This window comes from Chrysochloris asiatica, unplaced genomic scaffold, assembly GCF_000296735.1.
Source record: "Chrysochloris asiatica unplaced genomic scaffold, ChrAsi1.0 scaffold00006, whole genome shotgun sequence".
Taxonomy (NCBI): Eukaryota; Metazoa; Chordata; class Mammalia; order Afrosoricida; family Chrysochloridae; genus Chrysochloris; species Chrysochloris asiatica.
Genome location: NW_006408524.1, coordinates 35,495,800 through 35,522,571, shown reverse-complemented (window position 1 = coordinate 35,522,571; position 26,772 = coordinate 35,495,800). Strand labels below are relative to the sequence as shown.

Below are 26,772 nucleotides of genomic sequence, written 5' to 3'. Positions count from 1 at the left end.
GGGGGACCTAATTATCACCAAGAAAGAAAAACCAGGAGTGGCGAGGACCTGGCGTCCTTGATTCTGAAGCTCTTAGAACCAGGGAAAGAATGACTGCAATTTGCTCGGAGATCTCCAAGGAATATTAGAGATCTCCTACACATGCTGAAAGGAGACCAGAACCTTTCTCCAAAGCCAGCAAAGAAAGCAAGCCTTCATCTAGAGGCAGTACTCTGAATTTGAACTCCAAGCCTCCTAAATTGTGAGAAACTACCTTTCTGTTTGTTAAAGGCATCCCCTTGTGGTATTTCTCTAATAGTAGCAATAGAGAGATGTCAGCTTGAGGACTAGGGTGCGCCTGACCCAGGCCATTGTGTTTTCAATAGCCTCATATGGATGCGAAAGCTGGACAGTGAATAAGGAGGATCGTAGAAGAATTGATGCCTTTGAGTTGTGGTGTTGGAGGAGAATACTGAGGGTGCCATGGACTGCCAAAAGAACCAATAGATCTGTTTTGGAAGAAGTGCAGCCAGAGTGCTCCTTGGAGGCCAGGATGGCTAAGCTTCGTCTGTCCTACTTTGGACATGTAGTCCGGAGGATACAGTCATTGGAGAAGGATGTCATGCTGGGTAGTGTGGAGGGTCAGAGAAAAAGAGGAAGACCCCCAACGAGATGGATCGGCCAGGTGGCATCATTGATGGACTCGGGGGTGGCAGCGGTGGTGAGGTTGGCCCAGGATCGAGCATTGTTTCGTTCTGCTGTGCATGGGGTCGCTATGAGTCGGTTCCGACTCGATGGCACCTGACAACAACAACAACAACAAGCAATAGAGAACTCATACAGAGGTCAAGGAGCTGAGGGGCCATGTTGGAACCTGGAATAGGGACAAAAGGAACAGAGACCGAGAAGTCTCTTTACTTAGCAGGTAGTGTCTGTTGTTTTCTCTTGGTTATTGGATATTCCCTGTGATGCCAGACATCCAGAAGCTGATTCTGGTGCAGAGTCACCCTGCAGCAAGCAGGGACTCCTGATATTGCATTCCTGGAGACTGGCCATATGTTCTCTGGCTGACCCTTCATGAGTGGCCCTCAGCTCCTGTCCTTTGGCTATACAACCCATGAAGTTTTTTTCTACTGTCCCCACAGAGACTTCTGTGAGCAGAGTTTTGTGAACACCTGTCTGCTGTGGTATTTGCTTGACTCACAGGTGTCCTTGGCTCACCAGTTCTGATAAGCAAGAGCCCATGAACTTTTTCCTAGCTAAACTCTAGTAGTGTGAAGAGTTTCTGCAGCTCAGGGAGCATCCATTCAGAAGATGAATTGTCAACCATTCTCTTACAGGGAGTGTCTCTGAGGGGCTCTTGCAGCTTCCCTCACCTGGCTAATACATCCTTTCAAATAAATCTCTTTCCCACAAGATCTTCTTGCCTGCTCTTTTACTTAATCTGAACATGAGTGATGGAGGTAAGAGTTGCAGGACTGACAGAATGATAGTCTCTCTCTTTCTCTGTAGAATGTGCAGGTGGTTGTCACCCATTGCCCTTAGCTCTGTGGCCTCAGCTGAAATTCAGACAATAGAAAGATTTTCAGTTAAAATCTTGTTGATTTGGGGTTTTTGTGTGTGTGTTGGTGTCTTTAGCATATTCTTGTTCTCTAACAGCTATTCATGGGGACAATGCCATTGTATACTCAGAATTCAGGATTATTAAATTGTCTTTTTTTCTGTAGAATTTCAACTCTGTGTAAAGTGTTGTGCATTTACTACAGGAATGTCTGGAATAGCATTCAAAATTGGTAGAAAAGAACTATTTGCAGAACGCAAATAGTTGCCTAAAAATTACTTATGGATATTTGAAACAAGATGTTGTTGTTTGGCCTGTAATTTGAAATCACCAGGTGCACCATGGGAGAAAGATGTAGCAGTCTACTTCAGTAAAGATTGTTACTGTTGTTAGGAGCATCGGATTGGTTCTAACTCGTAGTTGACCGACTTTCAACAGACTGAAACACTCCCAGATCGTGTACCATTCTCATAATCGTTGCTATGTTGAAGCCCGTGGTGCAGCCACTGTGTCAGTGACTCTCACAGGGGGTCTTTTTGTTTTGCTCTGACCGTTCACTTTACCAAAGCATGATGTCCTTCTCCAGGTACTGATTCCTTCTGATAACTTGTCTAAAGTATGCAAGACAGACTCTCACTATCCTTATTTCTAGGCAGTATCCTGACTGTACTTCTTCCAGTATTCAGTGTTCTCTTAGCTTTTCCATATCTGATTTATATATATATATATATATATATATGTTTAGTTCATATATAAGGAGCTCTGGTAGCGTAGTGGTTACGAATCGGGCTGCGAACCTTAAGGTCAGCGGTTCGAAACTACCAGCCGCTCCACGGGAGAAAGATGAGGCTTTCTACTCCTGTAAAGATTTACACCCTCGGAAACCCTGTACAGGGTCGCTATGGGTCAGAACCGACTCGAGGGCACTTAACAACAACAACAACAGTTCATATAAATAAATAAATGTGTATATATATATATATATATATAAATACTTTATCTTATGACCTATAGTTTATCTTATGACAATCTCCACTTGAGATTGATATTCTAAGTTTCCACTGAAATGTAGTATTAATTTTGTCACTCTCTTCACTACCATCTTCTGGCATTCTACCCCTTGCTTCCTGTGGTCAAATTTCACTGGACTTCATTCAGTTCTTCTAATGCCTTAGGTCCTTTTCTAATCATATGTATCACTCACTGTGCCTTGAAACCAGATATTTTCTCCACTTTTGTTTCTACCCCTACCCCACTTCTCACTTGTACCTGTTGTAGTTGTGTGCCCTTGATTTAATTCTGATCCCTAAATAGTCCTACAACATAGAGTAGAACAGTTTCCCCATAGGTTTACAGGAGCAAACCGATTTGCAGCTGAGTGCTTGACCATTGCACTGACAGGCTTCCCTGACCAACAGTCTTAGCCTAAGCGCATCATTTTCTCAATGAACCTCTGCTCACAGTCCTGCCACCCACTACCTTACCACCTGATACATATTCCGATAACACTCCACATTTATGTCTTTGAAGCACTCGCCATATGTCTGTCTTGTTAGTTATTAGCATAGTGGGTTACGTGTTCGGCTGCTAATCACAGTATCAGCAGCTCAAATCCACTAGCTGCTCCTCAGGAAAAAGATGAGGCGATCTGTTCCCATAATGATTTATAGCCTTTGAAATCCTATTCAGGGTCCATATGAGTCAGAACCCACTCATTGACACACAACAATTGCAGTTATAACAGAAATACTGCAGATGAGTAGATTTAATAAACAGAAATCTGTTTCGTATGATTTAGGAGGTTAGCAATTCATTAGACGCCAAATTCAGCGTGTCGGCTGTAGGAGATCACTCTTGTTCTGTCAGCTCTGGGGCAGTTCTTGACCCTTCCTTCAGTTTCTGCTCCTGGACATTTCCTCATGTTGACCTGGCAACTCTCCTCTTCTTCCAGATCAGCTGGCTGGTTTACATTTATTCTCGTTATATTTCAGTAGAAATTGTCTCAAGATACTCCCTATACTAATCTCACACAATTAACATATGATGCTATAATGGAAATACCACAAATGGGTAGCTTTCACAAACAGAAAATCATTTCCTACAGTTTAAGAGACTAGAAGTTCGGATTCATGTTGCCGCTTCTAGCTTGGGGAAGCACCTCTTTCTCTGTTGGTCTTCGACAAAGTTCTTTTTGTCTAGTTTCTGCTCCTGGGTAATCTACATGTGACTTGACATATCTCTTCCCCTGTCTCTGCTTGCTTGTTGTGGTGTTGTTTTCAAGTGCCGTCAAGTTGGTTCCAACACATAGCAACCTTGGATAGGGTTTCCGAGGATCGATTGATGGGTTAGAACCTCCAACCTTGCAGTTCAAACTGACCTTGGTGTCTAACACATTCTCCTACAGCACCACATCAGCACCATGCCACTTGAGATGGCCACAAACACATCCTACACTAATCTTATTTTATGAACATAACAAAGGAAACCTCTCTCAAGTGGATTATAAACACAGGCCTGGATGTTAGGATTTACAGCCTGTATTTTGGGGAACATACTCTGGTAGCATTACGAGTTGGGCTGCTAACCTCAAGGTCAGCAGCTCAAAATTACCAACCATCTGTGGGAGAAAGGTGAGGCTTTCTGCTCCCATAAAGATTTGCAGCCTCAGAAACCCTATGCAGGGTTGCTATGAGTCAGAACCGACTCCACGGCATATAACCACCACCACTCCAATTTGTTACACAATATATAAATTTAAGAATAAATCTTTTTATATGCTTAATGACTTTCTGAACTCCTAAACCATAACCTCCATAAGGCTAGGCTAATGGTGAATTCTCTAGTGCTTGTTAACATGGCTTCTTGAACATGGTTGGCACTCAAGAAATATTTCTTGCTCAAATTAGTGAAAACTCCCAATAATTTTACCTCCAGCGAAAGTAAAGCGCTTTGGTGGCTGGCAGTGTATGTAGGCCATGTGATTCTGTTTGGCCTGGAAAACCATCCATAACCCTAACGAGGTCAAGGTGGCTCTTCAGAGTTTGAGTACTATGGAGTTCAACTTTAACGCATGTGTTTAGGCTTAAGAATCTAGTTAGGTGTGAGTGGGAAGCAAACTTGAAGTTTACATCAAAAGATCTGTTTTCATGCTTTTAGTGGTTGTGTTCTAAGTATGGGGCTTGTTAGGATAATTGGCATGTTGCTTACATAGGCACTGACTCAGCAGAAAATTCTGCTCTTGAAAACACAGTTCAAGAACTGCAGAGGATCAGTCAATAGGATCACTGTCAAGTAAAACAAAGGGCCTATGTGAGTGATAATCATTTTAAGAATTTTCTCCAGTTAAGATTTTGCACTTTGGTGTTTTGCTATTTTTAAAGTTTAGATGTATTGTAAATTATGTTTTAATCATTAAGTAGTTAATTCATTTCCTTCTAAGATTTAGTATGATTTCATTTATAAAATCAAAGTTTTAAATAATACATTTTCAAATGCAAGGTAACTTCCTGTTTCCTTCCTATTATTGCATTTCCATGTGTACGATCAGCACCTGACTGCTAACCAAAAGGTCAGCAGTTCAAATCAAGCAGCCACTCCTTGGAAACCCTAGACGGGGTGGCTGTGAGTCGGAATCAACTCAGTGGCACTTAACTGTGAGAACATATTCAGAAAATGTTTTGTTGTTGTTAAGTACCATGTAGTTAGTTCCCACTCATAAATATCCGGTGTCCACCAGAACTAAGCACTGCCAGGTTCTGCCATCCTCATCCTGCCCCTTTTTAAAATTCAGAACTTTAATATATAGAAGTATTTATAATAAAATGCTTCATCATTCAACTATATATAAGTACAAGAAAATTAGACAAGATAGACTTAGTTTGATGGTAAGTCAACTGGAACTAGGCTCCGGTTCATACATGCACTGATTTATTCCAAAAAACAAAACTAAACAACCATGCCTGTGTGATCAGTGGATACCTGCAGACAGGTTCTCTCAGTATTACACTTGTGTTAGAATCATTAGGATGCCTCCAAAAAACAGGGTCCGATCAAAACAGTGACTTCCAAGGGTATCTTATGTACCAGTTAAATTTAAGGTGCAGAGGTCAGCTCAGAAGGTGATGACTATTGTTTTTTTTGAAATTCAAAAGAGTAATCTTGAAAGATTGTCACTGGGACCTATTACAAAGAATTTTAGGAAAATTGAAAACTGCAATGGTGAAAGAAAAAAAAAAGACCAGAAAAATGCACTAAGGATTTTTTTATTTTTTTTGTTTTTCCCCACCACGACAATGTTCATTCTTCCAGGGCTCTCCTAAGAGAATTTCCTTGAGAAACCTTACCCCATCTCCCTACATAACTGACCTTGCTCCTTCAGATTTCTTTTTGCTCCTCAACCTCAAAGTACTTTGAAAAGGAATATAATTTGAGTCCCTCACAGATGTCCAAACTGCTGTTTTGACGTATAAATCAGAGTTCAGAGTTCTTTAGGAAAAGGCAAGAGAGGTGAAAACAAACCATCTTCAGAAATGTACAGACATAGTTGGAAGATATATGGTAAAGCCAGAGCTTCACATTTTGAGATTTGTTTAGTAAAGTTTTCTATGACTTTGTAGCAGTACTTTTTTGACTTACCCTCATATATATGTTTCTAACTTGTATTGTGTTTAAAAATTGTTGAAAAATGAGACTGAAGACATTTTTCATTATTCTCTTTCCCCTTTTGAAAAATATTCCCAGGTTTATTTGGATTAAACAGTCTAAGAAAAATTTGGTGTTGTTAAGTGTCATCGAGTCAGTTTCAACCCATAGTGATCCCTGTGTGGGGTTTCCTAGGAGCAGCTGATGGGATTGAACTCCCAATCTTGTGGTTCACAGTCCAGTCCAGATCCTACAGCATCACACTAGGAGTCTAAGTGAAACTAGCACTTGTGAAAGTTTCATGGGTTTCCATGGGGAAAAATCATTGTATATTCTTCCCCCCTATTTTCTAATGGCTTTAAGGAGACCTGGTGGTGTTGTAGGATAAGCATTGAACTGCTAACTGTAAGGCCGGCAGTTCAAACCCACCAGCTGCTCCTGGGAGAAAGATGAGGTTGTGTGCTCTCATAAATATTTGCTTTATAGAAAACCAATAGGATCTCTACGAGTCTGAATCAATTCTACTACAGTGGATGGATTTTAAGGGCGTTAAAGAGGAGTTCTGGTGTGGCACTGTGGGTTAATGTGCTGGATTGCAAAGTCGTTTGAACAACAAGGTCGGCGGTTCAAGCCCACCCACTCACTGCTCCATGGAAACCCTTTACAGGGTCAGAACCGAATCAGTGGCACTTAACAACAACAACAAAACCCATTAAAATAAAAAACATAAAGACCTCCTTTCTTGTCTACCACGCCAATATTATGTGGAAATGATGGGACTGCTTCTTTACTAAGGAAACTTGTTGCATTGAAGTCCATTCTGAAATTGAAATTCAGTATTGAAATACAGTGATTAATGAATTAGTCATTAGAAATCAAACTGTGTTTTGCGTCTGTCACCACCAAAAACTATTGAATTTTGAACCCCTAATAACTCTCTTCTAGCTGCTTTCGAAATCTATTGAACAACTGAAGCAACCAGGCAATCACCTGGAGGAGGCAGAGGAAGAGCTTCAAGGGGACCAGACGATGCAGGAAGACAGAGCGCCCTCTAGTGGCAACAGCTCTAGGAGCGACAGCATTGCTTGTGTGGATGACACACTGGGACAAGCTGGGGCTGTGAAGGTCAAGGAAGAACCAGTGGACAGTGATGAAGATGCTCAGATCCAGGAAATGGAATCTGGGGAGCAGGCTCCTTTTATGCAACAGGTAATAGGCAAAGATTTAGCTCCAGGATTTGTAATTAAAGTCATTATTTGAACATGAAATGAATTGCAGGTTTTAGTAAATGGATTTATTTCCTATCAGTTTATAGCTCTGACTGGTTTGATTTTAGTGTTTAAGAATTCCAAGACAAATAGATGTATATATCTATAAATAGATCTCTCTCTATAAAGATCTCTATATAGATATCAAAGTTTCAGCAAAACTCTGTGGATATTGTTGGGTGCAAACAAGTCAATTCTGACTCATAGCTACCCTATATGACAGAGTGGAACTGCCTCATAGGGTTTCATAGGCTGTAATCTTTCTGGGAGCAGAACACCAAGTCTTTTCTCCCATGAAGCCACTGGGTGGGGTCGAACTGCAGATCTTTTGGTTAGCAGCTGAGCGCTTAACCATTGCACCATAAGGGCTTCTTATTGAAACTCTACTGGTAAGGAAATACCTGTTACACTAAGGTTATGCTTCATAAATATCCAAGTAATTAATAGGCTTTATATTCATTCCAAAGCCTGCCACACCAATTACTACGAAGGAAAAACAAACTCATTGTTGTTTTAGTTTCTCTGTTGAGATCGCTGACTGCTGGTGCTGGATACAGCTCCCCAGTCTGATCAATGAAGCATTTATTCATTTTGATTTTTTTTTTTTTTTGGATATGTTAACTGTAATTTTCATATCACTGTACATAATGTATCATACTACAGTCTTGAACACTGTTAAAGGTAGTCTGCCCCTTATTTCCTCTCTATTTTTGTTAAGTAGAAATGTTCTGGTTGTCATGCCAGTAATCCTAGATTTGTGTGTAGACAGCAATTGAAACTATTGCGAATAAAGGTGGCTTCAACTATAGATGCAAATTGTAGCACTACTTTGAAGATGACATCAAGTTTCACATTGCACTGCTCATTTTACTTTAACCTTGTGTTATTGGATGACATTGTCCATCGAAAAAGATCAAATGAAGCAGATGCAGACTTTGGCAAGAAGTTATGTGCAGCACAGTGGTCCAATCAGATAGTATGTTTTATCTGCTCTTGCAGAAAACACAGTAACAGTATGATTATTCTCTGATATGAAATAAAAAATAATCACTTTTGAAAGAAGGTGTATCACATTTTATGATCATTACCGATAAGATCTCAAGGATAGTTTCACACCAACATGGCATATAACATACCGCTTTGGCAAATAAGAAAATAGGGAGTTAGTTTGGACAAAAGAATTTGCTTGTACATAATGCACCTTCATAAGGACCATGCCCTTTGATGCTATAAAGTCTAAACAACTTTGAAGGCAACCGAAGACAATGTTTATTTAAGTCAGTTCTTTGTCAGGTTCCTGCTGTTCTCCTACAGAAAAGTGATTCTTTGAGGCTGAACAGGAAATGCCTTGTGGAAACAGGAAGTCCAAGTGATTCATGTACTGAGGAATGTAGGAAAAAAAAAATCTGAGGATAGTGTTTTACTCTTTCTGTTTTTAAAGGGCACTCTATGAATTGATTTATTGTCTAAGAAAATAACACCACAAGTAGGGAAATTGTTAAGGAAGCTTTTCAGTGGAACATTTCCTTCATAGTCCCTTTTGATATGTTTACCTTGTTTTATAGGTTTACTTTTGTTAAGCTAGTTAAAGATTCATTGTATTAAGTCCCCTTTAATATGGATAATCCAAATTGACCTAGAATCTTTGTGAGTTTTTTCTATTAAAATATACATATATATATTTCTAAATCCGAGGTGTTTTAAGGTATAGTATCCTGTTTCAAAGGAGATATAGCGATTTTGCCAAATGTAGTCATTATTCAACTGTATGTTATTGGCACGTGTTGTTTACATTTTTCTGTGACATTTAAAAATATTTCGTAAACATGTGACTGCTAAAGATACATTATCCTTTTTTAAAAAGTCTCCATGAAAATTAAATTAGCATAACTAGAAATTATACATTTTAAAACTTTTCCATATAATGAAAGTCCTGATAATTTGACAACTATATATAATAGGCAACACTCCTTATCACCAATATATTTTGGTTCGTATATTCCTTCGTATTAAAATGACTTTTTGTCAGTTGTTTTCCATTAAAAATATGGCATACCTAAGATAAAATTTTATATTTTTCATCTCATATATATTCATTTTCCTTCAAAGTCTTATTTCAATTTCATAAAAAAAAAAAGGGATAGTGCATCTTTTAAAATACATTTTATTTGGGGAGGAACATGTGGCTGAGCAGACTTTTGTATAATATTACTTCAAATGTAATCACAAACAGAAAAAAACTATTTTTTATAATGTCACTTGAAAGAGCTTCATCAGTACAGTTGGTGGACTTCAGTTGTTTGAATTTGATAGTTTTTGAATTTAATCAAGAAACTACCTGCAACCAGTGAAAAGGAAAAGCTGGACTTAAATAATCTTAGCTCTAAATGATAAGTGTCTCTTCCTTGGAAAATCTACTGTATTTATTATAATTTACACCCTTAAAGGTGATCTCTTGTTTTGTGTTGTAAATATATTGTTTGTATGTGTCTCTTTTTGCCTTCTGTTATAAGTATCTTCCTTTCTCAAATAAAGTTTTTTTTAAAAGATCCCTTTTCATACATTTGGCTTTGTGTAAACTTGATCTATTTAATTGAAGTTGAAACTTGTCCATTAGCTCTCATACACCAAAATATATTGCCATTCATTGTTGCAACCAAAAAATAAAGGTATTTTAAGCAGTTACTTTTAATACCATTAATAATAATAAGTTCAACAATAATGACTTTAAATGATTCACATTAACCAGTGTCTAATAGCAAACACATGTAAAATTTGCTACATTTTCATTTTCCCAGTGTGGTCTTTTTTATGACCTGTTATCGCCTTTGATATTTAAATTAAAATATCAACTTCTAAATATAAGAATTTATATAAACAGATGCCAGTGATGAACTTTGTCTCCACTTTAAAATTATTGTTTAAAAAAGCTTATGATCCCTTGAATATAACAAGCATTCAAAACTATTAAAATGAATAATTCTCCATATATCATCTTAGTTATATCTGTTAGGCTGAGATCCTGACCTGTAAGCATAGTCACTACATAAACTTAAAGAGAAAAGAAAACGCATCTCCCTTTATATGGTAATGATTATTGTAATACCAAGGTGAAAAACACGAAAACACGATGCTCAACTCAGGGTAAAACGGACTGTACCATATGTATCACATGTTGTTGTTAAGTGCCATTGAGTCAGTTCTGATGAGTGGTTGTTGAGTTTGAACCATTGACCTTGCTGTTCAAACCGACCTTTTGGTTAAGTGCTTTTCCTATGGTGCCACACCAAGACTCCATATATTATGTGGATCATAACATTTTCTACTTTCCTTCTGATGTGTTGGTAGTAAAACTTATCAGTCAATGCTTCGTAGTATTGTTACTGTGTATTCAGTTTAATAGGTTAATAAACATAGTTACTTGATGCTATTTGATATCCCTCACCTAATTTTAATAGCTCCTTATATGTTAAACACCATTATTGTGTTAGAGTGTTTTGAGTTTTGCAGGTGTAATTATTGACTAATATTAAAATGATTATCATTTTATTATGCCAAAATGTCAACATTTGGCCACAATTTTGAAAGTACTTTTAATGCTACTCATAGCTTCCTGAAATTTTTCTTTGGGCAATAAAATTACAAGAACAGCTTTAAAAATAGCTTTGTCATTGTTGTTAAATACCATTGAGTCAGTTCTGACTCATCGAGACCCTGTATAGGGTTTCCAAGGAACAGCTGGTAGGTTTGAACTGTTGACTTGGGCTTAGCAGTCCAGTGCTTATCCTACAATGCTACACCAGGACTACTCAAAACAGCTAGGGAAAGCAATTATATAATGGTTTTATACCATCCACGTGACTTCCAAAAAGCAACATAAAATGACTTTTTTTTTTCCATTTTCAAAATGTGAACTTTATTCCAAATCAGGCAGCAATAACTTTCTAGATTGTGAGCTTTGACAAATTACTTGGTTTTGATCTCTTTTTTTTTAACTTTTTATTGTAAATTTTGTGGGTTTACATGAGAGAGCATCAGTTTTACATTCATCCTATCATATTTCATTTCATTGCAATGATTACAGTCCCTCCATGCATCATCATCAAGTAACCAAAGGATACACCCCACAGCATGCCCCCCCTCACCCCCACCCCCCGGCACACAGCCCCACTCCCTTCCTTAGTCCCAAGTCCCTAGTCACTCCATCTGTCCACGTCATCATCCCTTGTCTCTATCTCTGGCATCACTGCCTCTCAGGAGTGGGTCACTCTCTCTGCTCTTCTCACTTGATGATCCCAGGGACCTCCGATCCTGGGCTGCAAAATCAATCACTCCCCTCCTTTTGTCAAAAAACATCTACCTCTACATTTCCTAGCCTCAGATTCAGTCCTGATGGCAATTATTCACTATTGTACCACAAGAATCTTTTCCCCGTTTCCTTTTGCCAGCCTGGTCCCAACAGATTGGAAGTAATTTGGTGGAGTTTCTACCTACCCCTGCCCCATCCATAACTAGTCTCCCTATTGAAAGCTTGTAAGCCAGTCACTTCTTGCCTTCATAGTCCCCCCGCCCATTTTGAGTAGCCAATGTCTAAGTTGACCATACCTGTCAACCCTGTGTACCGAGAGGGAGGGAGTGATCTTTGCTGTAAAGATGTGTTTCTTTTTTGAGCATACATATAAGTAAAGTTCATCAGATTGTAGTGGGTTACTCTTTCTTTTTTTCTTCCCTTTTCTTTCTTCTTCTAGTTGAGTTCTGATCATCCAGCCATTGAAGCCAGGTCAAGTGGGTACTATCTGCAAGTGTGGGTATTCTTGTGCATCTCCCCTCACTTCATATCAGCTGGACGCTTCACTCACTACTCTAGTCCTCTGTGGCCATGTCACCGTCTCTGGGCCCAGGAGTCCTTGGGTCTTGCCATAACTGCTGGCCATCCAGGTCTCCACCCGGGTTCACAGGAGTCTATTGAATGTGGCCAGACTTAGATCCCAACTTCATTGCTGTTTCCCCCGCCCCCTGCTTCCCCTTATCGGTGACCAACGTAGTCACCAGCCAGACCACATGCCTGCTCATGTATTCCCCTTGAGTCTTAATCTTAGAAGGGAGTTTGCTCTGAGGGAACCGGGCCACTTGCCTTGATGGCTCCCCGGCGAACAGCTTACCTGTTCTTGTAGTAATCAATCATACTGCCATTATTGTTTCAGATACTTTCTTCACGAAGTATCTTCTGTTCTTCTAGCCACTCCAGGCTGGTCTACTCATCCTTTCCAGTGGAAATTCCCCACCTCAGACAATTCTGGATGGGATTCTGGTTTCCACCTATGGTCTTATGCAATGCAAAAGCTCCACAGGAGGTCTCTTTCACTGGGCAATTTCTAGTTCCCTTTAAGGTATTCCAATCAGTTATACGCTGAAGATGGATTTACAAACTTTCTATTGTGGTGTTTCTGGCTACTCCTTTCCCCTCCCACCTCAAGTGTCTCACAATGGTAGGCAAGGGAAAGTAAGATTCAAAAGACAGCCAAGCATCTTAACATTATTCCCTTCTTTTACCCTTTCAAACCATGCCTCAATCCCTGTATCCTGAAGCCCTGTTGTTCCAAGGTTGTGCATACATTATCATTTACCTCTGCCCCACTTAGCCCATGCAACCTGCCAAGCTGTTCTCCCATCCGCCTTGTTCTTCTATTCCCCTCCTCCTTCTTGTGTATTGCCCCACCCCCACCCCAGCACCCAAGCTATCCTGTGTCTATTCCCTATCCTGTGCTCTGTCTTCCCTCCCTCCCTCCCCTCCTCTCATCCCATACATCCCAGTGATCAGCAATTATATACATAGTTTTTTGTTTTGTTTTGTTTTTCCCTTTTGGGTGGGTTCTTTATCTTAGTCTTTTACAATAATGGTCCTATTCAGTATTTCTCCTTTTGTGACTAATTTCACTCAACATAATGTCCTCAAGGTCCATCCATGTTATGAGGTGGCTTGCAGCTTCCTTGTTCTTCTTCAAGGTAGCATAGTATTCCATTGTTGTATGTACCAGTTTGTTTACCCATTTTTCAATTTATGGGCATTTAGGCTGTCTCCTTATTTTTGCTATTGTAAATAGTGCTGTTATGAACATTGATGTGCATATATCTACTCGTGTTATGGCTAGTATTTCTTGTGGGTAAATACCAAGTAGAGGAATTGCTGGATTACGAGGTATCTGTATTTCCAACCTTCTGAGGAAGCGCCATATTTCTTTTCAGAGTGGTTGGGCCATTTTGCAATCCCACCAACAATGTAGGAGGGTCCCAGTCTCTCCAAATCCCCGCCATCATTTATTGTTATCTACTCTTTTGATCTTTGCTCTTATTGCTGGTGTGAGATGATATCTCATTGTTGTTTTGATTTGCATCTCTCTGAAGGCTAGTAATCTTGAACATTTCTTCATGGTTTTTTTTGACTGCTCTAAAATGACTGTTTTAATAAGTTTTAGTAATAATGAAATGTTAGAAACTTTTTTCTCAGAAAAGTATTTTTTTCATAGCTTTTAATAAATAGTCATTAAATTTCTTCTTCTGGCAATAGAGTCACTTTTTGTCAGAGAAGGTGATTGCTAAGTGCAAATTGCTACTTTTCATAGGTCTGCGGTTGTCTTTTAGAAATTTTTGTATCCTTCCATGCCTCTCCCCTCCCAAAAGATATTTTTCAAAAGTATTCCAACAAGTTGTTTTGTTTTGTTTTGTTTTTCCCCTGGAACTGGGTACTCTTCAGATGCATAGGTAGACAACATAGTATTTTTTATTTGCATTTCTTTGTGAATTTTATAATAATTGAACTATACACTTGTGACAACGGTAGTAAGTATACAATTATAGGGGTGTGCAGTTAGTGGGTTTCAATTATAAATAATTAAGGTTTGTAATTATAAGAAATTATAGTTAGTAACTTAGAGATGCTAGGGAAGGGGACATTTGAGAGGCATACTACCATTTCCTTTGTTATTCTTTCATCTGTTTTAAAGGAAAAGCATAAGCAGACACTCAAAGACTTTAGGCAAATAAACCAGGATGCTGGAAATGTTCCTTTCTAGTACAGCTAAGAACTAACCTGGTTATATAATAAAAGGTTTTCATTCTATGCTTCCATCTCATTTTAAAATAAAACAAAACCAACTAAAAACTGCTTCGAGGCTTATACACAGTAAGGTGTAGACAATGAAGCTTTATCCATCTTGATTTACAAAAAGTCTTTTGCTTTTAAGTATTTTGCTAAGCATTGTATTAGGTATTGTTGGAAAACACCTTCTATTAGACCTCACGTTATTTTTTCTATTCTGTTACAGAGAACTGCAACACAGAGAATTTAAGTATGAGCAAGCTTACTCGGGTCTTAACAGTCTAGCTCTGATTCTTATCCAGTCTAGTGTTAAAGTCCTTTTTCTTAACTTTTGCTAAAATGATGTGACAATCAGAATTGTGCAACCATTATTTTTACAGTTGTCCAATATGCTTACTTCTGTCCACTTTAGTTGTTAGTGCTTCAGTCTAGTCTTTACCCATTAGCATTTCCCAAACTGAATCAAGTATCTCTTTTAATCATTCCTTTAAAGTTTACAATAAAGATTCTAATTCACAGATGAGGTATTAAATTCTTCTACACAGTGTCTTCGAGTATTAGTAATTATGGAATTCATTTGGACCAGAGCCAGTCCTGGATTGAAGTTGAAACAGAGTAACTGCCCTCAGGGTTAACAATTTAATTTTCTGAAGTTTTTATTGTGGGGAATGTGGATAACATAAATTTTGCCAATTTACCCACTTGTAAGTTTACAATTCAAGGAGCCTTGGTGGTGCAGTGGTTAAGTATTCTGCTGCTAACTAAAAGATTAGTAGTTCAGAACTTCCAGGTACACCACAGGGAAAAGATACAATAGTCTGCTTCAGGAAAGATCATAGTTGCTGTTGTCCTGATGTGCTGTCCTTTGGTTCTTTGTAACTCATAGCAACCCTATGTACTGAAGAACAAAACACTTTCTGGTCTTGGGCCATCGTCACGGTCTCTGCTATGTTTTACATAGTCCACATTATTGCAGCCACTATGTCATTCCATCTCACTCAGTGTCTCCCCATTTTTTTGCTGGCCCTCTACTAAACATGATGTTCTTCTCTGGGGACTGCTCCATCCTGATAACATGTTCAAAGTATGTGAGACAAAGTCTTGCCATTCTGTCATCTAAGGAGCATTCGAACTCTACTTCTAACAGCCTAACAGTAAATCCTATGGGAAGTTCTATTCTGTTCTGTAGGGTCACTATGAATCAGAGTGAATTTGACAGCAATGGATTAAATATACTATTCAGTAGCACCAATTAGATTCAATTGTTGTACAACCATCCCTGCTATTTATTTCCAAAACGTAATCATTACCTCAAAGAGATACACTGTACTTATTAAGAAATAATGCCTTACTCTCCTCTTCAACCAGCACTTGGTGTAATCATCAGTACAATTTTGTTGCTATTGATTTTGCCTATTCTGGATATTTAATATAAGTGGCATCACACAACATTTGTTCTTTTCTGTCTGGTTTATCTCATTTCGCATAATGCTTTCAAGATCCACCTGTTTTTCAGCATGTATTTGAATATCAGTTCTTCTTATGACTAAATAATAGCATATTGGATGTCTATACCACATTTTGATATCCTTTCATTTTTTGATAGACATTTCATTGTTTCTACCTTTTGACTATTGTGAATAATTCTGCTATGAACGTTGGTGAGCAAATATCTGTTTGAATCCCACCTTGTAACTCCTTTGGGAATACAGTTAAGAGTAGAATTGCTGGGTTTTATGGCAATTTAGAGGAACCCTGGTGGCAGTGGTGCAGTAGTTAAACATCTGGCTGCTAACGAAAAGGTCTGTGGTTCAAACCCATCTGCCACTCCATGGGCCAAATGATGTGGGCGGTTTGCTTCCATAAAGATTAATCCTGGCAATCATATGGAAAGTTCTGCTCTGTGTTGAAATTGAGTCAAAATTTACTCAGCAGTGACAGATTTAATTTTGGGCTTTGTGGTAATTTTATGTTCAACATCTTGGAAACCATCAAACTGTTCTCCACAGTGATGAACTATTTTATGTTCCCATTAGCAATGGATGAGTGTTCCAATGTCTCTATTCTGGACAACAGTTTCTTTTCTTTATTGTTGTTTGTTTGTTTCTCAGCCATCCTTCTTGTTGTTGTTGTTAAGTGCTATCGAATCGACTCTGACCCATAACGACCCTGTATAGGGTTTCCAAGGAGCAGCTGGTGAGTTTGAACCACCGACCTTGCAGTTCAAATGGCTTTGCAATCTGGCGCATTAACCCACAGTGCCACACCAGGACTCCGCATCCTAGTATGTGTGAAATGATATCCTGTAACAATTTTAATTTTCATTTCTCTAATGACTATGTTAAGGAGCTCTGGTAGCGTAGTGGTTACGAATCGGGTTGCGAACCTTAAGGTCAGCGGTTTGAAACTACCAGCCGCTCCGTGGGAGAAAGATGAGGCTTTCTACTCCCGTAAGGATTTACACCCTCGGAAACCTGCACTTAACAACAACAACAACAATGACTATGTTGGGAGTCCTGGTGTGGCACTGTGGGTTAATGTGCCAAACTGCAAAGTCATTTGAATTGCAAGGTAGGCGGTTCAAGCTCACCAGCTGCTCCTTGGAAACCCTATATGGGGTCGCTATGGGTTCAGAACTGACTCAATGGCACTTAACAACAACAACAATGACTATGTTGAGCATCTTTTCATGTACTTAATTGCCATTTGCATAGTTTCTTTGGAGAAATGTCTAATCATGTGCTTTGTCCATTTTTTAATTGTGTTACTTGTCTTTTTGTTGTTAAGCTATAGGATCTTTAGTAGTCTGGATATTAGATCCTTTTGAGATATATGATTTGCTTTTTTTTTTTTGCCATTCTCTAGATTGCCTTTCACGTTTTTGATATATTGCCTTTTACTTTCTTGAATATAATGCAAAAAACTTTTTTTAAAATTTTGATGAAGTTGTATTTATCTGTGTTTTATTTGTGTTCGTACTTTGGTGTCATACCTAAAAACTATCAATTCCAAGGTCATGAAGATTAATTCCTATTTTTTCTCTCAAAGTTCATGGTTGTAGCTCTTGTATTTAGGTGATTGATCCATTTGAGTTTGTTTTTTAATATAGTGTGAGGTTTTGTACTTATTGTGATCCAATTTCATTTGCTTGCATGTGGATGTCCTATTGTTTATCTTCTTTGGAAAAATGTTTATTCAAGTCCTTTACCCATTTTTAATTACTTTGTCTTTTTATTATGATTTTCAAAGTTTAAGAAAATATATTCTAATGCTAGTCACTTATGAGATACATGATTTGCAAATATTTTTCTAATTCTGTTGTCTCTTGATAGTGTCCTTTGGTGCACAAAAGTTTCATATTTTTACAAAGTTCAATTTATATTTTCCTTTTTGATTTTGGTGTCATAAGCAAGAATCTATTGCCTAATCCCAGATCCTAAGGTTTACACCTACATTTTCTTCTATGAGTTTTACAATTTTAGTTCTTACTTTTAGGTCTTTGATTATTTTATTTATTTATTTATTTTTCATTTCTTCAACACTTTCAAGTTCTTTTTACACAGATAACTTCTTGATAGTCAGACTTCATTTTTTTGTGTGTCGTCTTAGCTTTCCTTATTTTAGGTTAATTTTAATCTTGTTTTTTTTGCCATTCCTCTTGTCTCTAGTTGCTTCTTATTTTTTGATGCTATTTCTTTTTCTTCCCAAAGGATAATATAAAATTTAACATTGATGCTTATTCCATCTAATATAAACTGTATTAAACACTAAGTTTATTTTTCTTTTAATGAGTGCCCTTTTTCTCGTAATCTTTAAAAAACTAAGTCAAATATTTTTCTTAATTTCTCATGGTAAAGTTCTAGTTTGTATATTCATTTTGACTTTTTTTTTCTCATAAATTTTAAGTGGAACTAATGTTCACATCTTTGCTTTGGTCTTTGTGTCTCTGTTAACAGAATCTCTCCAATATTTGCTGTGCCCAATATAGGCCAAAAGCCACAGGTAGCTATTGAGCATTTAAAATATGACCAGTATAAACTGAGACCTGTTGTAAGTGTAAATTGCATACCAGATTTCAAAGACAAAGTATCAAAAACCATATAAAATAATTCATTAAAATCATGTAAGAATGCTAAACGGAACATGAGCAAACAGAAACCTCACTAGATTCTATTTTCTGCAATGCCTGCTCTTCCTAAGAGCCAAAACCTAAGTCAACCAATCCATACTTGCCCCTTCAGCTGTGGTGTGATCCAGCTGCAAAGGTTCTGGATATACCATAATATGAAAGTCACTTACAACTAACATTTTGTTCAGTGTTACTTCTTGTTCTTACAGCATTTTGGCCATGCAACTGAACTCTTCTACTTCACTTCAGAGTTCTTGTCCAACTTTTAGAACAGAGATTCCCCAATTCAAATTGAAAATAAAACTTTCAAATTACTAAACAAAATGTAGTCTGGTGAAAGTTATTTGTGGCAATATAGACTATACGTTCCAATGATAATTTTTCAAATATATTGGTTTAATTAATTAAAGACAGTTTGTTTTACTTTTTATTACATGACCATTAGAAAACGTAGAATTGTGTATGTGGCTTTCTTTTGTGTCTGCCATATTTCTGCTCTACAATGCTGCTTTCGTCAACATCCCATTTACAGTGTATTATTCATTTTGGAAAGAAGTGAGCCCCAAAATCTAATCAAGTGAACTTTTGTCTTGTTAATATCTTTCTGTTGATATTAATTAATAATCTAACATTATTGTTGTTCAGTGCTATCAAGTTGGTCCCGACCCATAGTGACCCTGTATATATAGGGTTTAGAGGCATAAAATATTTATATCAAAAGAAACCTAAGGCATCTAAGTGGGTTGAGGTTTTAAAGTTCATTGCTTTTTACCACAAAGTCAACTCAAATATTATCATATGTCCTATTGTTGTTAAGTGCTTGGTACTGACCCATCACAACCTTGTATAGGGGTTCCAAGGAGCAGCTGGTGAGTTTGAAAAGCCAACCTCGTAGTTCAAACCAACTTTACAGTCTAGCGCAGTCATCTATTTATAAGGACATTTGCTCTAGTCTCACATGAAAGTTAGTAAATTCATCATGTGTTCTGTGATATTTTTTGCCTGCTCTACCATTTCTGCCAAAACAGTGCTCATTTCAGCACTCGCTATAGAAACCACCATTTAACCACTTTGAATATTATTTCAGTTTACAGTGACTCCATGTCCAAGTGAACGAAACGACCTGGTCCTGCACCAGCTTCACATTTATTTCTATGTTCGAGTCCATTGTATTAGCTACTGTGTCAGTCTGTCTTGTTGATGGACTGACTCTGTTCCCTGGCCCTCTACCAAGCATGATGTCTTTCTCCAGGAAATGGTACCTACAGATAATATGTCCAAAGTATGTGAGATGAAGTCTTACCATCCTTTTATGCAGCATTCTATCTGTACTTTGCCCAAGACAGATTTGTTCATTCTTTTAGAAGTTATGGATATTTAATATTCTTTGCCAGCAAAATAAGCCAAAAGCATCAATTCTTCATCAGTATTCCTTATTCATTGGCCAGATTTCTCATGCATATAAGACAATTGAAAGTATCATGGGTTGGGTCAGGCACACCTTAGTCCTCAAAGTGACATCTTTGCTTTCTAACACTTTAAAGAGGTCTTTTGCAGTAGATTTGCCCCCAGGGCAATATATCATTTGACTTTTGACTGCTGCTCCCATGAGCATTGATTATAGATACAAAGATCATCAAATCCTTGGCAAAGTCAATACTTTCTCTGTTTATCATGACATTGCTTATTGGGTCAGTTACATGGCTCTTACTTACTTTATGTTGAGGTATAATCCATACTAAAGGCTGAATCTATGATCATAATTTGCAGATGTTTCAAGTAAGTCCTTTTTGCTGAAAGTAAGGTTGTGCCATCTGCTTACCATAGGCTGTTAATGAGTCTTCTTCCAATCCATTTCTTCTTCATGTATACTAGCTTCTCCGATCATTTGCTTAGCATGCAACTTGAATAAGTATTGTGAAAGGATAAAAATCGGGCACTCGTTCTGGTTTTAAACCACGTGGTATCCCCTATTTCTGTTCAGATGACTGCCTCTGGGTGTATGGACCGGTTCTGCATGAGCACAATGAAGTGTTCTACAATTCTTGTTTTTCACAATGCTAGCCATAATTTGTTATGATCAATACATTTAAATGACTACATAATCAATAAAACATAGGTAAATATATTTCAGGTATTCTCTGCTTTCAAGCAAGATCCATCAAGCATCAGCATGATATCCCTCATTCCACTTACCTTTCGGGACCTGGTTTGAATTTTCTGATAGTTCCCTGTTGGTATCCTGCTACAACCATTTTTGAAGGATTATCAGCAAAATTTTATTTTCCTGTGATAATAATATTGTTTAATGATTTCCACATTAAAAAATGGATAGTCTTTTCTTTAAAACAAGCAAAAACATGGATCCCTGCCAATAAACTGGTCTTATAGCTGTCTTTCAGTTAATCATTTGCAACATTAGATCTGTTTGTCAAAACATCTGTTGGTAGTCTGCCAATTCCTGGAGTTTTTTGTTGTTGTTTTTTTAAGTCAGTAGCATCTTCCAGTATTACAACTTGAGGCTTGAAATTTTGTCCCCGTTCTTTGAGCTTGAGAAATGCTGAACATGTTCTTCCCTTTTGGTTTTCTACTCCAGTTCTTTGTACATTACATTATAATACTTTACTTTGGCATTATGGATTAGTCATTGGATAGTTAGCCACAAGGTCGGCTGTTTAAACCCACAAGCTGATTGATGGGGGAAAGATGAAGTTGTCTGGAAACCCTATGTAGGTCAGTATGAGTCAGAATCAACTCAATGGCTGTGGGCTTTTTGTTTTCTTTTGTTTTTGTTTTCTTGAGTCCCTCTTAGAAATCTTCTATTAAACTCTTTTCATTATTTATGTCAATTACTGTAGCTACTCTAAATGCAAGAACAAATTTTAGAGTCAGCTCTGACATCCATTTTGGTCTTTTCTTCTTTCCTGTCTTTTAAATAATCTTTTATTTCTTCACATACGGTATCCTTGACAACTCTTTTGGTCTATGGTAATTCATGTTCAGTTTGTCAAATCTGTTCTTGAGGTGATCTCTAAATTCAGATGGGATATACTCAAGGTTGTACTTGGGTTCTTGTGGATTTGTTTTAATTTTCTACAATTTCAACTTGCATTCTTCAGTCAGCCCCTGATCTTGATCTGACTGATGATATTAATATTGGTTAGTGGCCTACAGAGTGCCCTAGTGTGGTGCTATAGGAGAGGCACTGGACTACTAACCACAAGGTTGGTGGCTCAAACCCACCAGCCGCTCCTGAGAAACCCTGTACTGGGTCTCTATGAGTCAGAACGAACTCCATGGCACTTAACACCAAGTGGCCTACGAAAGGGTCTATTGTTATATTTGTATGGCTTCTGCTTTTCTTTGGTGTTAGCCAGGAATGAATAATTGTATTAAATAATTCATTACTATAAAAATCTGGAATAAGAAATACTGCAATGATTTCTTGATCATAAGTAACTACTTTCCTGATTTTGAATAAGCCTTTCATCCTCTCTCTTTATTACCTTTATTTAATGTGATAAATAAATTTATTTCACATTATATGTTTTGCTCATAAAGTTGATGCATCAAATCTCTTCATGTATACTTCATGAATTGTAGCAAATATAACATTGAATTTCTTGGTACAAAATTAAAATGATTTGATTTTTGCTGTATAACTTGAAGTGTCTGGCCTAATCATTGAAATATTCAATTTGATACCTTTATTTTTAAATTTCCTTAACCAAAAAAATCTCAACTATACTTGTATAGTTTATTCCTAACAGTATCATGGCTGACTGTGTCTCAATATAACGTTAAATTAGCTGTTGAAGCAAATTACAAATGTCTTTTTCCTGAAAGAAGCTCTCTCATGGATTAAAAAAACTAACAAAATTGATTTCTAATACCTGTTTTGTTTCTTCAAGATAATTTGAATTAAAGTTTTAAAATGACATTTGTACTTTGAGCTATTTTTAAATCTATTTTTAAAGTATACTTTGTATATGAAAAACACTCACTTTTCATGTACAGTTGATGCAGATTGTTATAAAACTCAAGAGATCCCCTTGCCCCTTTTCCATCAAGTCTTTATCCCCAGTCTCTATCTAGCCCCAGGGAGCCAGTGATCTGTTTTCTGTCTCTTAGATTAGCTCTGATTTTTCTACAGTTTCACATAAATGAATCATATAAAGTCTCTCCTATTTTGCAGTCTAGATTTTGTTTTTCTTTTAGGAAATGTTTCTGAGATTCCATCCATGTGTATTAGTAATATACTTGCTTTTTTATTGCTGAGTAGTGTTTCATTTCATGGATGTATCTTGATTTGTAGATATAGTAATTTGCTGAACAAATATTTGATTATTTCAATGTCTAGGCTATATTATAAATTACTTATAATATATGGCTTAATTATAAACAAAGCTATTAGGAATATGGAGTCTTGGTGTAGCGCTGTAGGATAAGCACTAGACCTCAAGGTTGGTTTGAACTGAATGGTTGACGGTTTAAACTCATCAGCTACTCCTCGGAAGCCCTATACAGGGTGGGTATAAGTCGGAACTGACTCAACGGCACGTAGCCACAACAACTATGGATATATGTTTAAAATCAGGAAAGGTGTGCACCACTGTTGTAGCCTGTCACCACCATATTTATTCAATATGTATATTGAGCAAATAATGCAAGAAAATAATCAGAGAACTTGGATTATATGAAGAAAGGTGTGGTTATGCAGATGATACAACTTGCATTCTGGACGCAAAGAGGACTTAAAATACTCATTAAGGTACATCAAAGACCAAAGTCTCCTGTATAGATTGTAACTCAACATAATAAAGAAAACAAAAGTACTCACAGTTGAACCAATAAGCAACATTGTAATAAACAGAGAAAAGATTGAAGTTGTCAGGGATTTTATTTTACACTGACCCATAATCTTTGTGCATGGAAGCAGTAAATCAAGTAGGCATATTGCTTTGGGCAAATCTGCTGCAAATGACCTTTTTAATGTGTTAAAGAGCAAAGATGTCACTTTGAGGACTATGATGGCCTGACCCAGCCATGGTATTTCCACTGGCCTCATATGCATGTGAACATTGGACAATGAATAAGGAAGACCATAGAAGAATCAGTGCATTTGAGTTACAGTATTGGAGAAGAATATTGAAAGTACCATGGACTGCCAGAAGAACAAACAAATCTGTCTTAGGAGAAGTGCAACCAGAATGTTCCTTAGAAGTTAGGTTGGCAAGATTTCATCTCTTATAATTTGGATATGTTATCAGGAGGGACCGTTCCATAGAGAAGGATATTGTGGTTGGTAAAATGGAAGGTCAATGAAAAAGAGGGAGACCCCAAGGAGATGGACTGATACATTGGCAGCAGCAATGGTCTGAGTCAAACATAACAATTTTGAAGATGGCATGGGACCAGGCAGTGTTTTGTTTTGTTGTGTATAGGGTCACTGTGAGTAGGAACTGACTTGATGGCACCTAACCACAACATCAATGCATATATGTGGTTTTTTTTCTCTCTTATTTGAGGAAATACCTAGGATAGGAATGTTATATTTTATGAAAAGTGTATATTTATAAGAAGTCACACTATTTTTTAATTGCTTTTCTTTTTTTTTACATTCTCATCAGCAATAAATTCAAACTCCAATTGCTCTACATCATTACCAACACTTCATTTTTTTACTCCCAAACTTTAACTTTTCTAATGGTGAATAGTGAAATTTCACTGTAATTTTAATTTGCATTCTTATCATATCCAATAGTGTTTCATATATTTTCATAAGCTTATTAGCCATCTGTATATTTTCTTTGAATTGTATTGTCTGTCTTATTACTTATAAGAGTAATATATATATATTCTGGATACAAATCCTTTTATAGAATTAAATATTGCCAATATTTTTATCTGGTTTGTAGCTCATCCTTAATTCTGAAAAACAACATTTTCATTTTGATGTGGCCCATTCTTCAATATTTTTCTTCTATGATTATTGATGGGAGTCTTGGTGTGACACTGCACGATAAGCACTGGACTGCTAACCATAAGGTTGGTGGTTCAAATCCACCAGCCACTCCTCTGGAACCCCATACAGGGTTGCTGTGATTTGGAACCAATTTTACAGCACTTAACAACAGCAACAGTGAGTGATTTACTGCCTGTCTCATTGTCTTGTGCTGCTATTTACAGAAATATCACAAATAGATGGCTTTAACAAACAAATTCATTTTTCTTACAATTTAGGAGGCTAAAAGTTCAAATTCAGAGTGTGAGATCTAGGGGTAAACTGTTTCTCTGTTAGCTCTGGGAAAAGGTCCTTGTCACTTCAGCTTCCACTTCCTGGTCCAAGTGTTTGGACATCTATTTGACCTCATCTCTGCTTCTTTCTTTGCTTGTTTTACCTCTTCTATCTCAATAGAGATTGACTGAATAAGTATCCTACCTTAATTCTGTCTCATTAACTTAACAATGTCAACCCATTTCTAAATGGAATTATAACTGTAGGCATAGCCACAAAACTCAACCCAACTGCCATCAAGTCAATTCAAACTCAACAGTCTCATCTTTCTCCTGCAGAGGGGCTGTTGGATTTGAACTGATGACCTTGTGGCTAGCAGTCCAGTGTTTATCCTATAGCACCACCTGGACTTTTTAACTGTAGATAGAAATTAGAATCTAAGACATGGATTTTTGAGTATTAGCCGTATCAGTGCCCTACCTAAGTAAGATTAACTTTTATGTTTTCTTCTAGTTTAGTTCTCTTATTTAAGAAGTACATTTTGAGCTAAACTTTATATAAGATGTGAAGAAAATGTGAGTTTCCTTATTTTACATAGTTTTTGTTATTGTTGTTAAGTGTCATTGGGTCATTTCTGACTCATAGTGACCCTCTATAGGATTTTCAAGGAGCAGCTGGTGGGTCTGAATCACTAACTTTGCAGTTAGCCAAGCAGTTCATCCTACAGTGCCACACCAAAACTCCATATTATCTTATATAAAGATCCAATTTTTCAGCACATTTATTGGAAAAAACCCTGTTATTTATCTTTCATGTTACTTTGCCTTGGTTATAAATCAGTTGATCACATGGTAAATTTCTCTGTTATATTTCATTAGTCTATATACCTAACTTTGGAGTCCTGATGTAGCACTGTGGGTTAATTTAATGTGCTAGACTGCAGAGTCGATTTGAACCACAAAGTCAGACGTTCAAACTCAATAGCTGCTCCTCAGAAATCCTATACAGGGTCACTATGGGTTGGAACTGACTCAGCACTTAGCAACATCTATATAACTTTACACCAATAACATAATGTCTTGATTACTGTTGCTCTGTAGTGAGACTGGAATCCTTATATATATATATTTTTTTTTTCTTTAGCTGTTCTTAGGATTTTCTTACCAAATTCAAGAAATTGTATTATGATGTAATTACAGTGGGCTAAGATTTGGGCTGCTAACCAAAAGGTTGACAGTTCGAACCCAGCACCCACTCTATAGGAGAAAGATGAGGCACTCGGCTTCCATAATAATTTACAACCTCAAACCTTATGGAGCAATCCTACTCTGTCCTATAGGGTTACTACACATCAGAATCAACTCAATAGCTGTGGATGATTTCTAGTACTTGGATTCACTTTTCTTGTTTCTATGGGTTAATGTTTTCTTTAAAAAATTATGGAAAATGTTCGGCATTGTGTTTTCCTTCTTTTTTCTCATCTCTTTTTTGGGGGGAAGACATGGATAACTGCTTAATTTGCATCTTAAGTCAATTGTTCTTGTTGTTATTAAGTGCCATCAAGTTGGTTCCGACCCATAAAAACCCTGTATAGGGTTTCCGAGGAGCAGTTGGTGAGCTTGAACTGCCAACCTTGCAGTTCAAATGGCTCTGCAATCTGGTACATTAACCCACAGCACCACACCAGGACTCCTTAAGTCAATTGTTGTTGTTCTTAGGTCTTAGGGGTCATAGAGTTGGTACCAACCTACAGCAACCCTATGCACAACAGAACGAAACACTGCCTGGTCCTGGGTCAACCTTACAATTATTGCCACGCTTGAGCCCATTGGTGCTGCAACTTTGCCAGTCCATCTT

At 37.4% G+C, this 26,772-nt stretch overlaps 1 protein-coding gene across 5 annotated transcripts in view; it reads left to right on the top strand.

Annotated features, from left to right (window-relative positions):
* Positions 1-26,772, top strand: part of HDAC9 (histone deacetylase 9) — a 717,483-nt gene that overhangs the window by 226,164 nt on the left and 464,547 nt on the right. For 3 of the 5 annotated variants that reach the window (XM_006832234.1, XM_006832235.1, XM_006832233.1), the window contains one exon: positions 7,127-7,441. In XM_006832234.1, the coding sequence (XP_006832297.1) occupies positions 7,127-7,441 (315 nt within the window). Of the gene's footprint in view, positions 1-7,126; positions 7,442-26,772 lie in introns of those variants that run through there. The other 2 variants (XM_006832232.1, XM_006832231.1) reach the window with 1 other exon arrangement.